The 14,795-nt window shown below is 40.3% G+C and overlaps 1 protein-coding gene across 3 annotated transcripts in view; it reads left to right on the plus strand.

Moving 5' to 3' along the window:
- LCORL (ligand dependent nuclear receptor corepressor like) overlaps nucleotides 1-14,795 on the plus strand; it is a gene marked incomplete at both ends in the record, with an annotated part of 150,177 nt that overhangs the window by 47,129 nt on the left and 88,253 nt on the right. For all 3 annotated transcript variants that reach the window (XM_080925225.1, XM_080925224.1, XM_080925226.1), the window contains one exon: nucleotides 7,870-7,935. In XM_080925225.1, coding sequence (XP_080781351.1) covers nucleotides 7,870-7,935 — 66 coding nt within the window. The remainder of the gene's footprint in view (nucleotides 1-7,869; nucleotides 7,936-14,795) is intronic.

A 14,795-nucleotide genomic window follows, 5' to 3' on the forward strand; every position in this document is an offset into this window, starting at 1 on the left:
GTCTGATTGGTCTGCCTTTATATGTTACTTGACCTTTTTCCCTTACTGCTTTTAGTATTCTTTCTTTACTTTGGGCACTTGATGTTTTTACTATTATGTGTTGGGAGGTATTTCTTTTCTGGTCCAACCTATTTGGAGTTCTGAAGGCTTCTTTTATGCTCGTGGTCATCACATTCTTGAGGGTAGGGAAGCTTTCTTCTATGATTTTGTTGAAGATATTTACTGTGCCCCTTAGTTGATACTCTTCTCCCTCTTCTATTCCTATTATCCTTAGGTTCGGTCTTCTCATTGTGTCTTGGATTTCCTGGACATTTTGGATTAGGAGCTTTTTGTTTTTTTGCATCTTCTCTGGCTGTTTTGTCTATGTTTGCAATGTTGCCTTCTGCCCCCGAGATTCTCTCTTCGATCTCTTGTAATCTATTGGAAATGCTTGCTTCTGTGACTCCTGATTTCTTTTTTTGGTGTTCTGACTCTAGGGTTATCTCTTTTAGTGTTTTCTTTATTGTGTCAATCTCTGTTTTAATTTCCTTCTTCCATTCCTTTATTTCTTTGATTCTGTTTTCCTCTCGTTCTTTGAGTTTTTTGAGTGTTTTTCTTGTTTCTTCTTTAAAAGCTTCTGAATCTTTTTGCTTTTCCTCCCTTTCTTGTTTAAGTAACTCTATCAGAGGCATGATTTCAGGTCTGTGTCTTCTTTTTCTGGAGTGTTTGGAGTTCAGATGTTTGCTGTTATGGGAGAGCTGGGCTCTGGTGTTGCTAGATTGTCTTGGTTCCCTTGGAATATACTCTTTCTCTTTCCTCTTGCCATTTTGTTGTCAGTGATATGTTCTTACCTTTCCCTTGTATCTGGTCTGTGTCCCTGGTCCTCCACTGGTTGAGGTGTCAGATGGGTCGAGCCCTGTTTTATGCCTCAGAGTCGCCGGGTGTGAGCAGAAGTTCCAAAGTTCTGTTTCTGTTTGCTGGATCAGGCAAGGCAGGGCAGGGCAAGGCAGGGGGTGCACTTTCCTTGTGTACTCCACAGAGATCTTTCTGCTCCCCTTCAGCCTCTATGAGCCGCCGTTCCGCGTGGCAGGTAGGCCAGGCTCTGCTCTGCGTCCGGTCGCCTCCGGGTGGAAACAGAAGTTCTAATTTTCTGTTCCCAATTTCAGTCGCCCAGCTTCTATGAGCCGCCTTTCCGCCTGGCAGGTAGCCAGGCTCCGCTCTGCTTCCAGAAGTTACTGTTTATTTTTGACACGTTAAGTATTTGGGGTATTTTATTTTATCTTCGCTTTTGCCTTTTAATGTTTTTTTTTTTTTTTTTTTTTTGTAGAGAGCTCATGTTTGTATTGATAATAATAATATGCATCTTTAAATGCATCACAGTCTTTTTCAAATAATATATTTCTTAACTATGAAAATTGAATTTGTGATGTAGACCAGGCTAGTTTTAAACTCACAGAGCCCTGCCTTCCTCTTCCTCTCAAGTGCTGATATTAAAGGTGTGTGCCCCCATGGACTCCCTTGAGCTAGAGTAAAGGGCAGTGAGGCGGCTCTCAATGAGGGTTCTGGGATCGGAACTATGGTGCTTTGTAAGAGCAGTGTATGCTCAGAGCCACTGATCTGTCTCCCCAGCCGATTTAAAACATGCTTTTGACATTGTGTGTGTGTGTGTTTGCCTGTGTACACTTGTACATTATCCTAGGGATGAAGCCTAGAGCCCAGCACATGCTCACTCCACCACTGAGTTGAATCTCTAGTTTTATTTTTACTCTGTATTTACAAATAGCATCTCATTTTGTTGCCAGGCTAGTTTTGAATTCACTCTGTAGCCAAGGAGGGCTGCTGGGTCCTCGGTCCTCAGAGGCTGCAGGAGAGCTGGTCACGTGTCTCCTCTCCTCTTGGGGCTTAGCGGGAGGGGGAGTGTCGGGCAACCCAGGTCCCACATCCTCAGTGCCACTGAGTCAGGAGTCTTGTCGAAGCAGGATCTCGGTTTATTGCATCAGCCCCATGCTTATATAGAAAAGGGGTAGGGGGCCGGGCTCTGGGAGTGGTATGAGATGACGTAGTGCAAGATGACGTAGTGTGAGATGACGTGATGTAGGATGGGGTGGGGCTGTGTGGCTCCAGCAGTAACTGGGCAGAGGGGGTTTGAAGCAGGTCCTGCAGTCACTCCTGTGTGGAAGTGATCTGTCCAAAACAGGTCTCTAAACTTGAGTCAGGCTCAGGAAGCTGCATTAGGCCTCGCATCCAGGTCCAGCCCAAGAGAGCCCAACAGAGGGCCTTGAATTTGTGATCAAGAGATGTGGTCCCTTGACTTTGGATCAAAATTATCCTCTTTTATTAATAACTTAGTCATTGGCATTGTGTCGTTAGCGTTAGAAAACAGACTTAGGACAGAGTGGCTCCTTCCTCTGTCTCCCCTTTCTTCATGCCTGCCTTCCCACCTTGGTTCATTTCAAGTGGATGAGGTTTGGCCATGTAGCCCAGGCTGCCCTCCAACTCCTGCCTAAGTTTACTATTATTTCAGGTGTGCACCACAACTTCCGGCTGTTTCTTTCCTTAAATTACCAGTAACTGTGGACATTGTAGACAAAAGTCTTGCTTGTGTCCCGCTCCTATCAGCTGCGGGATTAGCTCCCTGTAAAACCTGGGTATGTAAGAGTTCCGGGTAGACTGAATTCAGGAAAGCACTCTGAAGTTGACAAGTCTCCATTGCATGGAATCCCCTTCTCAGGGGCGATTTGACTCTTATATTTGAAAGCACTGGTCTCTTTACTTGTATCCTTGACCTTGTGGTTGCTTTCCCCTCTGCCTGAGGAGGGAAAACGTGTGCTTCTGCTGAAATCGCACAGGGTCACTTTGAGCTGATCGGAGCTGAACAGAGCACATTGCTTTCTGCCCTTCTGCCCTCTGCTCTGCGGTGACTGTTTTTTCACGGTAGCCCACATGACCCTGAGTCTATGAGAAAGTTTATTAATGCTTAAAGTTACTGCTGACAGCAGTTGACATCTCTGCCTGTAGGACTTTTACTTCACTTTAGAGCTACCTGTCAAGGCACGGAGGAAATTATGATTGAGTCTATGTACCAGAAAGGTTTGCTGCATGACATCAAAAAGTACCTTTTCTTTATGCCAAACGTCATTGCAGCTGAGTGTTTTCACTAGCTGTTACAGTGTGAGTGGTGTTCACAGCAGATTTAGTTTCCAGACCAGTAAGCATGATAAACTAGAATTTGTTCACTGAAAGATCCTGTGAATGAGAAGCTAATTATTGAAATTATTGTTGTTATTGTTATTACTATTATTATTATTATTATTATTATTATTATTATTATTATTAGAGAGAGAGAGAGGGAAAGAAGGGGGGAAGGTTTTACTAAGGAATTCAGATGGCACCTTAGTTTATTCAACTTATTTAGTAGCAAAGAGTAATTTATATATTGTCTTTAAGAAGCAAACACTCCCAAACAGGAAATCCCGAAGAGGATAGCATGGGTTGACTGAAGAGAGATCAGATGTAAGTTGCCATATCATTCAGCCCTAATAATCTAATTACAAGTTCTTTTAGACTTTCAAAAAAATTATTGACTCCCCACCCCACCCCCCAAGGGACAGTGCTAAGGGCTACCCCAGGGCTGGCTGGTCTAGTCTAGGAGCTACCCCAGGGCTGGCTGGTCTAGTCTAGGGGCTACCCCAGGGCTGGCTGGTCTAGTCTAGGGGCTACCCCAGGGCTGGCTGGTCTAGTCTAGGCTTGGTCCTACAGAGCATGTAAAGGTGCCGTGCAGGCAATCAGTAGCACATACCTTTAGGTGTTCAAATCAGAAACCTGGGAATCAAAAGGGACTTCTCTCTACTCTTCATATTTAACATACGAGTATGAGCATTCTGTTCTCTTCTGATAGCCCCAGAATATCTGCACATCCTTCGTGCCCTCAACGGTTCCAGGTGGACCTGGTCAGCCTCTGTGATTTGATGGACCATGTCATAACCTGTCTGCTTCCGTCGGTTTCACCTCAGACCATTCAATCCATTCTAGTGGCATCTTGTGCCAGCTACTCACAGCTCCCTGCCACCACAGGAGTGACCTTCGAGCTCCCTCCCATAGTTCCTCAAATCCTGCAGAAACATACTTCTGTCTGCTTCCCCTGCCTCCATCTACTCTGCCTTTTGGCTTTTTGTCCCTCATTGTCTCTGCGTTCCTTCTCTTTGGGCCTCTGCATCTATCCCCCCTCCTCACTCTCGAATCTACCTAGTTTTTTCTGATCTCAGCCATCCTTGGCTTGAATGTTTATCTTTCCTCAAGCCTTACCTGCCTGGCTCTGTGATGCTGGGGAGAAATATATAGCTCCCTATCCCTATATTGGGGTTTACCAGAAGATAACGCTTGTAATTTCTGTTCACTGTGTTCCCCCACTACACTGCCTGGTCCTCTAATAGCGGACATGTTGCAGCCAGTTCAGACTGGCTCAGGGGGCAGATGTCACACTTGTTTTTAGTTTCGTACATCACTGTAATAATTAGACACTGACCACAATAAAAGTAGTTATACCCCTGGGTGGTGCATTCCAGTGAATGCCTTTAGTTAGAGCACTCAGAGAGGCAGAGGCCGGTGGATCTCTGAGTTCAAGGCCAGCCTTGGTCTACAGACCGAGTTCCAGGACAGACACAGCTATACAGAGAAATCCTGCCTTGGAAAACCAAAAAAAAAAAAAAAAAAAAAAAAAGTAATTATACCATGGAAACTAAGAAATACTACCATGAATGTGTTGTTATCCGTTAATTTATATACTTGAGTAGTCAATTGCTAAACATGCACCAACATGCACTGACTGTATCAGTAACTGCTTATCCTAGGAATTAGCACACTGTAGCTGTTCTGTTTGGGTAAATGGATACATGGCAGTGTTCTGTCTGACACCCATGGTTGCTCCAGTACAAACCTCTGTCTACAGATTCCAGTGCTGTCCCTCCTGTAAAAAGGCAGCGCTACTTTGTGTGGCTTCTTTGCCCTGCTTTGGGTACCCGGGTGTTCTCTCAGCTTCTCAGCAGCAGACATGAGAAACTCTCCAGGTGAGCAGGTATCTGAATTAAGAGCCATGTTCCCTATAGGAAATCATCAGCGATGCTTCAACCGATCCATGTTTTCCTGGTTCCAACCTTGTCCTGTCCGCTTACTGCAGGAATAACCTCATGCAAGTCTCTGCACGTCTCTCCGCCTTATTTCCTCTTTTTATGTAATAAGCACTAGTAGTAGAACCAAACCCAGAGGGCTTTCATAAAAATCTGGGAAGGACTCATCTGGGAAGGGTGGGCATGAATGCTAATTACTTGGTAAACGTCAGCTACATTTATTACACCATCCGCTCTGTTAGACCAGAAAGGCCCAGAACCAGTGTAGAACTTCTAATCCCCAGCCTTTCAGACACTACAGCCTCGAACTGCAGGTTAGAGGGACCTGGGGCTTGGGTTGGACCTCTTATGCTTGTTCTAATTTTATTCATTTTTAAGTATGGGTCTGTGTGTGTGTGTGTGTGTGTGTGTGTGTGTGTGTGTGTGTGTGTGTGTGTGTAGAACACAGAAAAGGGTATCAGATCCCCTGGGACTGAAGTTACAGTTGTGAGCCACCATGTTCGTGCTAGAGACCAAACTGTGGTCCTTCTCAAGAATGTCCAGTGTTCTTAACCACTGAGCCATCTCCTTTCAATAAGTCCTATCAGCCTGCATTCCAAACAAGTCTACCTAGCTACTCTCCTGTACAGCCACATTGTCACCATGGGCCCACCTGCCTCCCACTCTCACTCAGAAGCCACCTTCTCTTATAGCATTTCTTTGGGCAAAGGACCCAACATATTGGCTCCTACCTCTAGCCCTGCTTAGCCTTTTTTCTGCTTTATTGTTTCTCTGTCTCACATAGTGTTTATCATACTGTACCTATTAACTTTTTTGTTTGTTACATTTAAATTTAAGCATGTGAGGACTTTTTCCTTTTTAAACTCTAGCTCGGAGCATAGCGCCCAGCATGCGGTACAACTCAGTAAAGATTTATTGGATGAATGAATGATACACTATCTAAAGTCCAGCTAAGAGCCTGCTTACACTGCCTGTTCCTCTCCTCTTAATACTTAGATGCTTTCTCTACAAACTACATCATATTGGAAAAGCTTGGCATCCCTAGAAGCGATTATTGAGCTCTTTCTGTGTTAAGCATGTGGTTACACAGTTTTGTAGTCCCATCAACAAGGAGTGACTGTTTCCCTCTTCAGACATTCTCACCAGAAGTTTCTTTCTTTCTTTTTATTGGATATTCTCTGTATTTACATTTCAAATGTTAGCACCTTTCCCCCAGTCCCATCCCCCCCCCCCATTGCCTCCATGAAAGTGCTCCCTCTCCCAACTACCCTCTCCCACCTCACCGCCTTGGCATTCCCCTACATTGGGAAAATAAGCCTAACTGGACCAAAATCTCTCTCTCCGTTGATGCCAGAGAATGCTATCCTGGCATATGCACCTGGGGCTCTGGGGCTCTCCATGTGAACTCATTGGTTTCTCGCCAGCATTCTTGACTCACATATTAGGTTGTGCTTGACAGTACTTTCTTTAGCTTGGGTTAATATATGCATTTCAGTATCCTAATTACTTTACAATCTTAATTTCACAGTCACTATATAATTAGTATATTAGCTAGTTCACTTTATTTTTTAATTGAACAACTTTATTTAAAAAAACAGACATAAATGTATAGATTTTAAAAGCATTTTTGCATAAAAGTATATGAACACATTTTTGTCAGTACTTGATTTTTTAAAAGGTTTGATAGTATGCCTTAAAATCTTACTAGTTACAATGAGCATAAAGTACATGTAAAACAAGATGTAACCTGGAAATAGTCAAAGTTTTCTTGGTGTGTAAAGATTAAGCATAATGGCTTTTCATTTTCTTTTCTTTTCTTTTTTTGGCCTTTGTTTTTTTTTGAACTTCATATAGCCTGTGATTTGTTTCTGGGGTGTTCAGAGCTTTCTTGGGTTAGTATACAATTATCAGTGACTGCATATTATGTCTGTTCTTTTGTGACTGGGTTACCTCACTCAGGATGATATTTTCTAGATGCATCCATTTTCTTAAGAATTTCATAAAGTCATTGTTTCTGACAGCTGAGTATACTCCATTGTATAAATATACCACAATTTTTGTATCCATTCATCTACTGAAGGACATCTGGGTTCTTTCCAGCTTCTGGCTATTATAAATAGGGCTGCTATGAACATTGTGGTGCATGTGTCTTTATTGTATATTGCAGCTTCTCTGGGGTAAATGCCCAGAAGTGGAATAACTGGGTCTTCAGGTAGTACTATGTCCAATTTTCTGAGGAACCGCCAGACTGATTTCCAAAGTGGTTGTACCAGTTTACAATCCCACCAACAGTGGAGAAGTGTTCCTCTTTCTCTGCATCCTCTCCAGCATCTGCTGTCATCTGAATTTTTGATCTTAGCCATTCTGACTAGTGTGAGGTGGAATCTCAGGGTTGTTTTGATTTGCTTTCCCTGATGACTAAGGATGTCGAGCACTTCCTTAGATGCTTATCAGCCATTCGATATTCCTCAACTGAGAACTTTTTATTTAACTCTGTACCCCATTTTTAATAGGATTGTTTGATTCTCTTGTGTCTAACTTCTTGAGTTCTTTGTATACCATGGATATTAGGCCTCTATCAGATGTGGGGTTGGTAAAGATCTTTTCCCAATCTGTTGGCTGCCGTTTTGTTCACTTTAAACTGGGTGAAAATAATAGTTATACTATGATAAGTTGTTGATTGACATAAAGTTTAGATGTTTTGATCATTAAAAAAATAAAGCTTCTCTAGCAGCTAATATGCTTTCTCTCTTTGAAAACACAGGTTTTGAGAGTATTTTAGAAGGGCTTTATGGACCACGGCTACGAAGAGACCTCAGTTTATTTGAAGGTAATTAACATTTTTTATTTTCAAGTTAAAACCTATTCTGATTAATAAAGTTTTTCTAGCAAAACTATATATTAACTGTAAATATATGAACACTTTGAATTTGACAATGTTTTAAATAAATAAAACAGCCAATATTCTTCATTATATATTTTATAACATGATATGTATTATACAATTTTAAAGGCATAGTAGCTTAAAATAGAAAATGAAATTTGTCTTCAGCTTAGTAATTTAGTTTTATTTTTATGTGTCTAGTTTATAAATTTTATATCCTAACCTATTTTTAAGTAGGATTTAAATTTAAAAATGACACAGACATCAAATCAGTTAAACTAATGAAATTATTACGATATGTACTTCAGTTGAAGTAAGTACGTGTTCTGTGAAATGTCTGCTAAAAGCTGTTATTCCAATTTTTATTTTAATTGGAAAAAGTTCCCATATAGTTTATATTGTTCAGCACATTCCTTACCCCTGTGCCAGTGACCCTCCATTTTTATTTCCCTTCTCACTCCTGTTAGTCTCCTTGTTCCCCTAGACAGGCAGTTTTGCATTATTTTATTTTTAAATTATTTGAAAGTACATTATATAAATTCTAGGAATGACAAATGAAAGAACATACAATTTTGTCTTTCTGAGACTGGGTAAACTTACTCAAGATAATTAACTCTGATATCCATTTTCTTTTCTGCAAATGACATAGTTTTGTCCTTTATGGCTGGAAACAACTATAGTGTGTATACCTACCACATTTTATTGTACCTCTATTATTGGGCACCTAGGTTGGTTCTCTAACTTACTGTGGAAAGTGCTTCAGTAGTCATTGATCTATAAGTATTCTTGCGATATCTTGATACGATTTTGTTTCTGTTTTGGTAAATATCCAAGAGTGAAGTAACTGAGTCACAGGTAGAGTGAATTTTATTTTGAGGAATCATCCTACTGACTTCTGTAATGTGTGGATTACTTTGTATTCCCACCAGCAATTTTGTCCATATCCTCATCAGTATCTGTTCTTCCTTTTTTTGAGATTTATTTTTATTCTTTTTAATTATGTATTCTGCATGTGGGTATGTCCACATGAGTGCAAATGCCCTCCAAGGCCAGAGCACTGGAAAGCTGGAGTTAGAGATGGTTATCAACCTCCTGACATAAGTGATAGGAATCAAACTCTAGAAGAGCAGCAAGTGTTCTTAGCTGTGCTGCTGTCTTTTTAGTCTGTTACTTATTTTTGTAATGACTGCTGTTTCGATGAGGAAGGTGGAATCTCGGTGTAGTTTTGATTTACATTTTTCTGATGGCGCATGAGGCTGAGCATTTTAAAGCATTTTATTGGATATTTGTGTCTCATCTTTTGAGAACTGTTTAATTAGTCCTTTTTTCTGAGAACTTTCATGTTTTGCACACTAACCCTCTGAAATAGACAGCCTGCGAAGACTCCCTCCCATTCCACTGGGCCCTTTGACTTATTTGCTTCTTTTACTTTGATGGTGTCCTATTTTATTGTTGACTTTATTCCTTAGTGGTTGGACTTCTGTTTCACTACGCTAGTCAGGTTTTTCCCAAGACTGAATGGATTTTTCTGATTTCTTAACATGTTCTTTACTGGTTTATATATAATAATTTTATATTCTGCCACTTTTTAAAAACTGTTTATTAGGTATAAGCATTTTTCTGGTGGAGTAATTAGGATTTTTTTTTTATAGTCACACAATCTGAAAATAAGGATATTTTTCTGCTTTCTTTTCTGTTTGTATCTCTTTTATTTACTTCTCTTACTGCTCCTAAGACTTTAGCCAACATTTTGAACAAGAGTAGATAAACTGGACAACCCTTTTCCATTTCTAATTTTAGTGGAAATTCTTAGAGTGTTTTCCTGTGTGTTATAATATTGTCTGTAGGCTTATCATTTACAGCTTTTATTATGTTAAGTTACTTCTAGTCCTGGTCTCTTTGGGACTTTTATAGTGAAGGGATGCTCAGTTTTATGAAAAGACTTTTCTGTATTTATTGAGAAGATCACATAATTTCTGTTTTTTTGAATCACAGCTATTTATTTTTTATTTTGGTGGAGCTTAGGAATGTCTAGTTCTGAATAAATCATTATAAAACCAATTCCCATACTGCCACTGGCTCCATTATCTCAGTGTACAATGATTTCAGCAGGCTACTCTCTCCTACTCTGCAGCCTTCTCCCTATAAGCCCTTTCCGTGGAGACCAAAGAAGAGATGGGTCCAAACACCTATCACTTGGATCCAGTGTTAATAAGAAGGCCCCCGGGTGATTAACTCTTGTCTCCCTTCTCATCCTATAGCCATAGGTGAGACCTCCATTCCTCAGGACCTCAGCATGGCTGTTATTCTTCTTTCCTACCCCAAAGACTTGGGGTATGGGATCATGCTGTGCTAGAGGGCATGAAAACAGGCCTGGCCTTCCAAAGTCAAGCTTATAGTAGATGAGAAGCTAAAAAAATACCTTAAAGTATATTTCATTTCTTTCACAGTTCTCGAACCCTAGAATCATTTGCATGGAAATATTATACATTTTCTAGAATGAGATGTGGGAAGGAAGGGAACCCCAGCCCTCTATCCAACAGCTGAGTCCGTCCAGTGCAGGATGATAGTTTGGAGATCCAGACCTAGGAACAAAGGAAAGTCAGGGTTTCTGCATGTACATGGGAAACTGGTGTGGCCAGAGTGTGCTGCCTGAAAAAGAAAGAAGCCATTTTAAAATTAAAAAAAAAAAAAAAAAAAAAAAAAAAAAAAAAAAAAAAAAAGACTAGATACCTGTCTTCTGCCTCCTGCCTGACCACCACTTCTGTAACTTCACAAATTCTCTGATCTGTTCTTCTGATAGTACCTACTCTACATAGTTTTTCTAAATATCCCAATTGAGGTACAACACTAAGATAGGACCCCATTGTTCCAACTAAGGTGGCAGTGATTTGGGACCTGTTCCTTGGATGTTAAACCAAAAGTGCTTCTTCAGAAATTATTGTTCTTAGCCTCAGATTTATTCAGAAAGGTCCTCTTCCCAGATTGACAATATTTAGATTTTGACTAGACAAGGAGACCCTATGAACCTGTTACCCAAAGATAATACCCAAATTCTTGATTAGCCAAGAGACACCCTGATTGATTGGAAGACACACTATTATTAAGGTTCTATTTGTCTAAAAAGTACTCCAGCTAGTCTGGATTGGTCACAAAATGTCCATGGTTGAATGGCTGTGTCCAGAGTCATTTCCTATTGTCCCTCCAGGATTTCATGGACAGGAGGGATAGATCCAGGGTGGTGAGATAAGGTGATGCCATCAAGGTGGGCCCAGGACAAGAAGCCTCTCTTAACAGGTAATGAAGTGGTGTTTGTAGCTATGTTAGACATGGACAAGGCATCTATCCTGTCCCTGTCCAGCATGTCACATTCTGCTGCAATCAAAACGGAGCCTATGCGTAGCCACAAATGGGACATTTTCCTCTCCTTGACAATTTCACCCTGGAAGAGGTCTTTAAACTGTTACATACAGTTAGCAGCAATAACATAGGCCTTTCATATTGGAGAACATGAGGCCTGCTCACTGGGTGAAGCAGCCTGATCAGAGTTAATGATTAGGTATTCTGAATGTGATTAATATGCACTATAGTGAGAACTGTTGTATCTGTTCATCATTGAGATTGCTCTGTAATTTCTTTTTTCTCTTTTGTCTATTTGGTTTTGTAATTGGTATTATTGACTTCATAAAGTAAGTTTGATAGTATTCTTTTCCTTTCTGTCTCAGAATAGTTTGTGAACCATTTGGTGGTAGTTTTTTTTAGCATTACACATAGTCTGTGTGGACCTAGACTTCATTTAGAACAATAATTTGTTTAAAATTATTATTACTGATTCAGTACCTCTTTGTTTGCTGTATGTCTTTTCAAATTACTTCATAGGTTATATGTATTTATTTCTTTTACATTTTCCAGTTTAGTCAAATATATTTTAAAAATATGTCCTAGTTGTTTTTATCCATTTAATTGGTATCTGTCCAAGTTACTTTTTTTTTTTAAAAAAAATCTCAAAGTCTATTCATTTAAGTCTTTCTCTTTCAAAGAGTTGGCCTAAGTGTCTTAGTTAGGGTTTCTATTGCACTGAAGAGACACTGTGACCACAGCAACTATTATAAAGGAACAAATCTAGTTAGGGCTGGTTTAATTGGGGAGGTTTAGTCTGTGCAGGAAGCATATAGGCAGACATAGGCTGGAGAAAGAGCTGAGAGTTTTACATCTGAATCTACACGCAGCAGGAAGAGAGTGACATTGAGCCTGACTTGAGCTTCTGAAACATCAAAGCCCACCTCCAATGATACACTTCCTCCAACAAGACCACATCTACCAAAAGATCATACCTCCAGTAATGCCACTCCCTGTGAGTGTGTGTGCAGAGGGTGCATTCTCATTTAAACTACCACACTAAAGGGTATTCAATCTCCACCAGGGCTGGAGAGATGGACGAACAGATCTGTTCTGCTAAATTGACATTAGGTATTAAAATAAAGTAAGAGAATATCAAGAGCAGAGGGCTAGTCCACGGTATGTCTTATGAATGCAGTTTGACCTGTTTGCCCAGTGTTAAGACCCTCACATTCCCGCCTTGATTCTCAGATGCCTACCATATCCCTGGGCCTTCTTTGTCTCAGATGCTGGTTATATATACCAAGGAATTTTTAGGTGCTGTTCTTATCTCCAGATTGTACTTTGGGAAATCAGGTTATAGATGCTGGTTTAGTAAATGGGCCTTTCTTCATAAGTGTAGTCACAGATGCTGGCCATACCTATAGGCAGTACTTCAGGACTATGTTTAGGAATACTGGCTTTGCCCTTGAATAGTCATTTTTCCCCAAGGTTGGGTCTAGGTCTTTGAAACTTTAGTGTGTTCACCTGAAGACCTAGATCTCTACCTCTGTAGCTGATGAATAGTGTGTGGTTTCAGTTTTGTCCTGTTTCCAAACTATTCTGCTGGCCTGGTTTCAGTTTATAGTCTTCTGATACTTTTGCTGAGCTTGCTCAGAATATAGATCATAGATCTCTTTTTAACATGTTCTTACATGGTTGTTCCAGGTGAGTCCTGAGTGCCAAGAGGTTTTCTTGCCATCTCTACTCTCTGTTAGTGCCAACGAGCATCTCTAGTTTGGCTCTGTCTTCTTTTCTGCTTCTTAATAGTCTCATTAGTGTAAGTATAGTACAGATTTTCTAAGTCTCTCTGTCTTAAGCCCTGGATCTGGCCATATGCTCTTGGCATTCCTTTCACTGCCAGCCGGGAGCTCCCAAAACTAAAACAGTCCTGCCTGGATGGACGTTTAGCTTTTTTATCCTACTTTATAATTTTCCTTATTTTACTATACTGTTGAAGTTAGAGATAGTTCATAGTCTTTTAAACTATGCTTGCCTGTTAACTCTAGGAATTATAGATTTTAAGTGGATAATCTAGTGAGTTTTGTCAGATATATGTCAGTTTTTATTTACTTTTCTTATTTATATGGATTTGTTTCTGCTTGGAAAGGAACACACTTGGCTTGGTGAATTGATGCACTGAATTTGCTTGCTCTCCTCTCTCTCTCTCTCTCTCTCTCTCTCTCTCTCTCTCTCTCTCTCTCTCTCTCTCCCCCTCCCTCCCTCCCTCCCTCCCTCCCTCCCTCCCTCCCTCCCTCCCTCCCTCCCTCTCTCTGTGTCAGGGCATCTCTTCTGGTATAGATTATGGGCTTTACTGAGACAGTGTTTAGATAAAATTTCTAAAGAAAAACAATGGCTAGCTGTCAGGAAGCAGGTTGTTGGTTTTTGTCTTTTGGTTTTTTTTTTTTTTTTTTTTTTTTTTTTCTCTTGTTTCTTGTTTCTATTGAGTTTTAGGATGTCACTTGTGTCTGTAATGATATATTTAAAAATTATAAATTCGGCCCTTCCTAGCATAGGTTCTGAAAACTGTAGAGTCTTTTATTGTAATTTGTCTGGGGAGGAAAGTCCCTCTTGGTAGTACTGGCATTAATGATTTTGGTAATGAATAATAATAGGAAAAGTGTTTCTATTTAACAAAAATGTATTTATTTTTTATTTAAAGTAGATTTTTTCACATAATGTGTCCTTATTACACTTTCCCTCCCTCTGCTCCTCACAGTTCTCTCCACTTGCTCTCCCATCCAGATGTGCTCCTCTTCTGTCTCTCATAAGAAAACTAAGGTTTCTAAGGTGTAACAAAAAAAAAAAAAATGAAATAAAACAAAAGTTAACACATCAAATTACACAAAATAGACAGAAGGAAAAGAACCAGAAGACACAAGAACCAGAGAGCCCACTCATCCCTACATCTAGGAATCGCATAAAAACAGTGGACTGGAAGCCATAACATATGCACAGAGAGCCGGTGTAGACCCATGCAGACCCCTGCATGCTGCCTCAGGCTGTTAGTTATATGATCATGCTGATTTTGAAAGGCTTGTTTTAGTATTCTCCTTCCCCTCTGGCTCTGAATGCTCTTCTGCCTTGTCTTCTACATGGTTCCCTGAACACTGATGGCAACATTTGAAGGGGACATTCCATTTAGGGCTGAGTGTACCAAGGGCTCTGACTTTGCATAGTGTCTGCATGTGAGATTCTGTATTTGTTTCTCTTTGCTGTAAGAAGAATTTTGTCTTTGACTGCTGAGCAACGCACTGAACTATGAATATGGCAGAATGTCAATAGGAGTTACTTTATAGATTTTTTTTTTCTAAATAAAAATGGTATTTAGTTTTCCTCATAGGTTCCTGGGCTATCTAGTCTCAAGTTCTTGGTTACCTAATCAGTTAGGTATAGGTTTCATTTCGTGGAGTGAGCCTTAGGTCAGA

The sequence above is a fragment of the Micromys minutus genome, assembly GCF_963924665.1.
Source record: "Micromys minutus genome assembly, chromosome: 1".
NCBI classification, from domain to species: domain Eukaryota; kingdom Metazoa; phylum Chordata; class Mammalia; order Rodentia; family Muridae; genus Micromys; species Micromys minutus.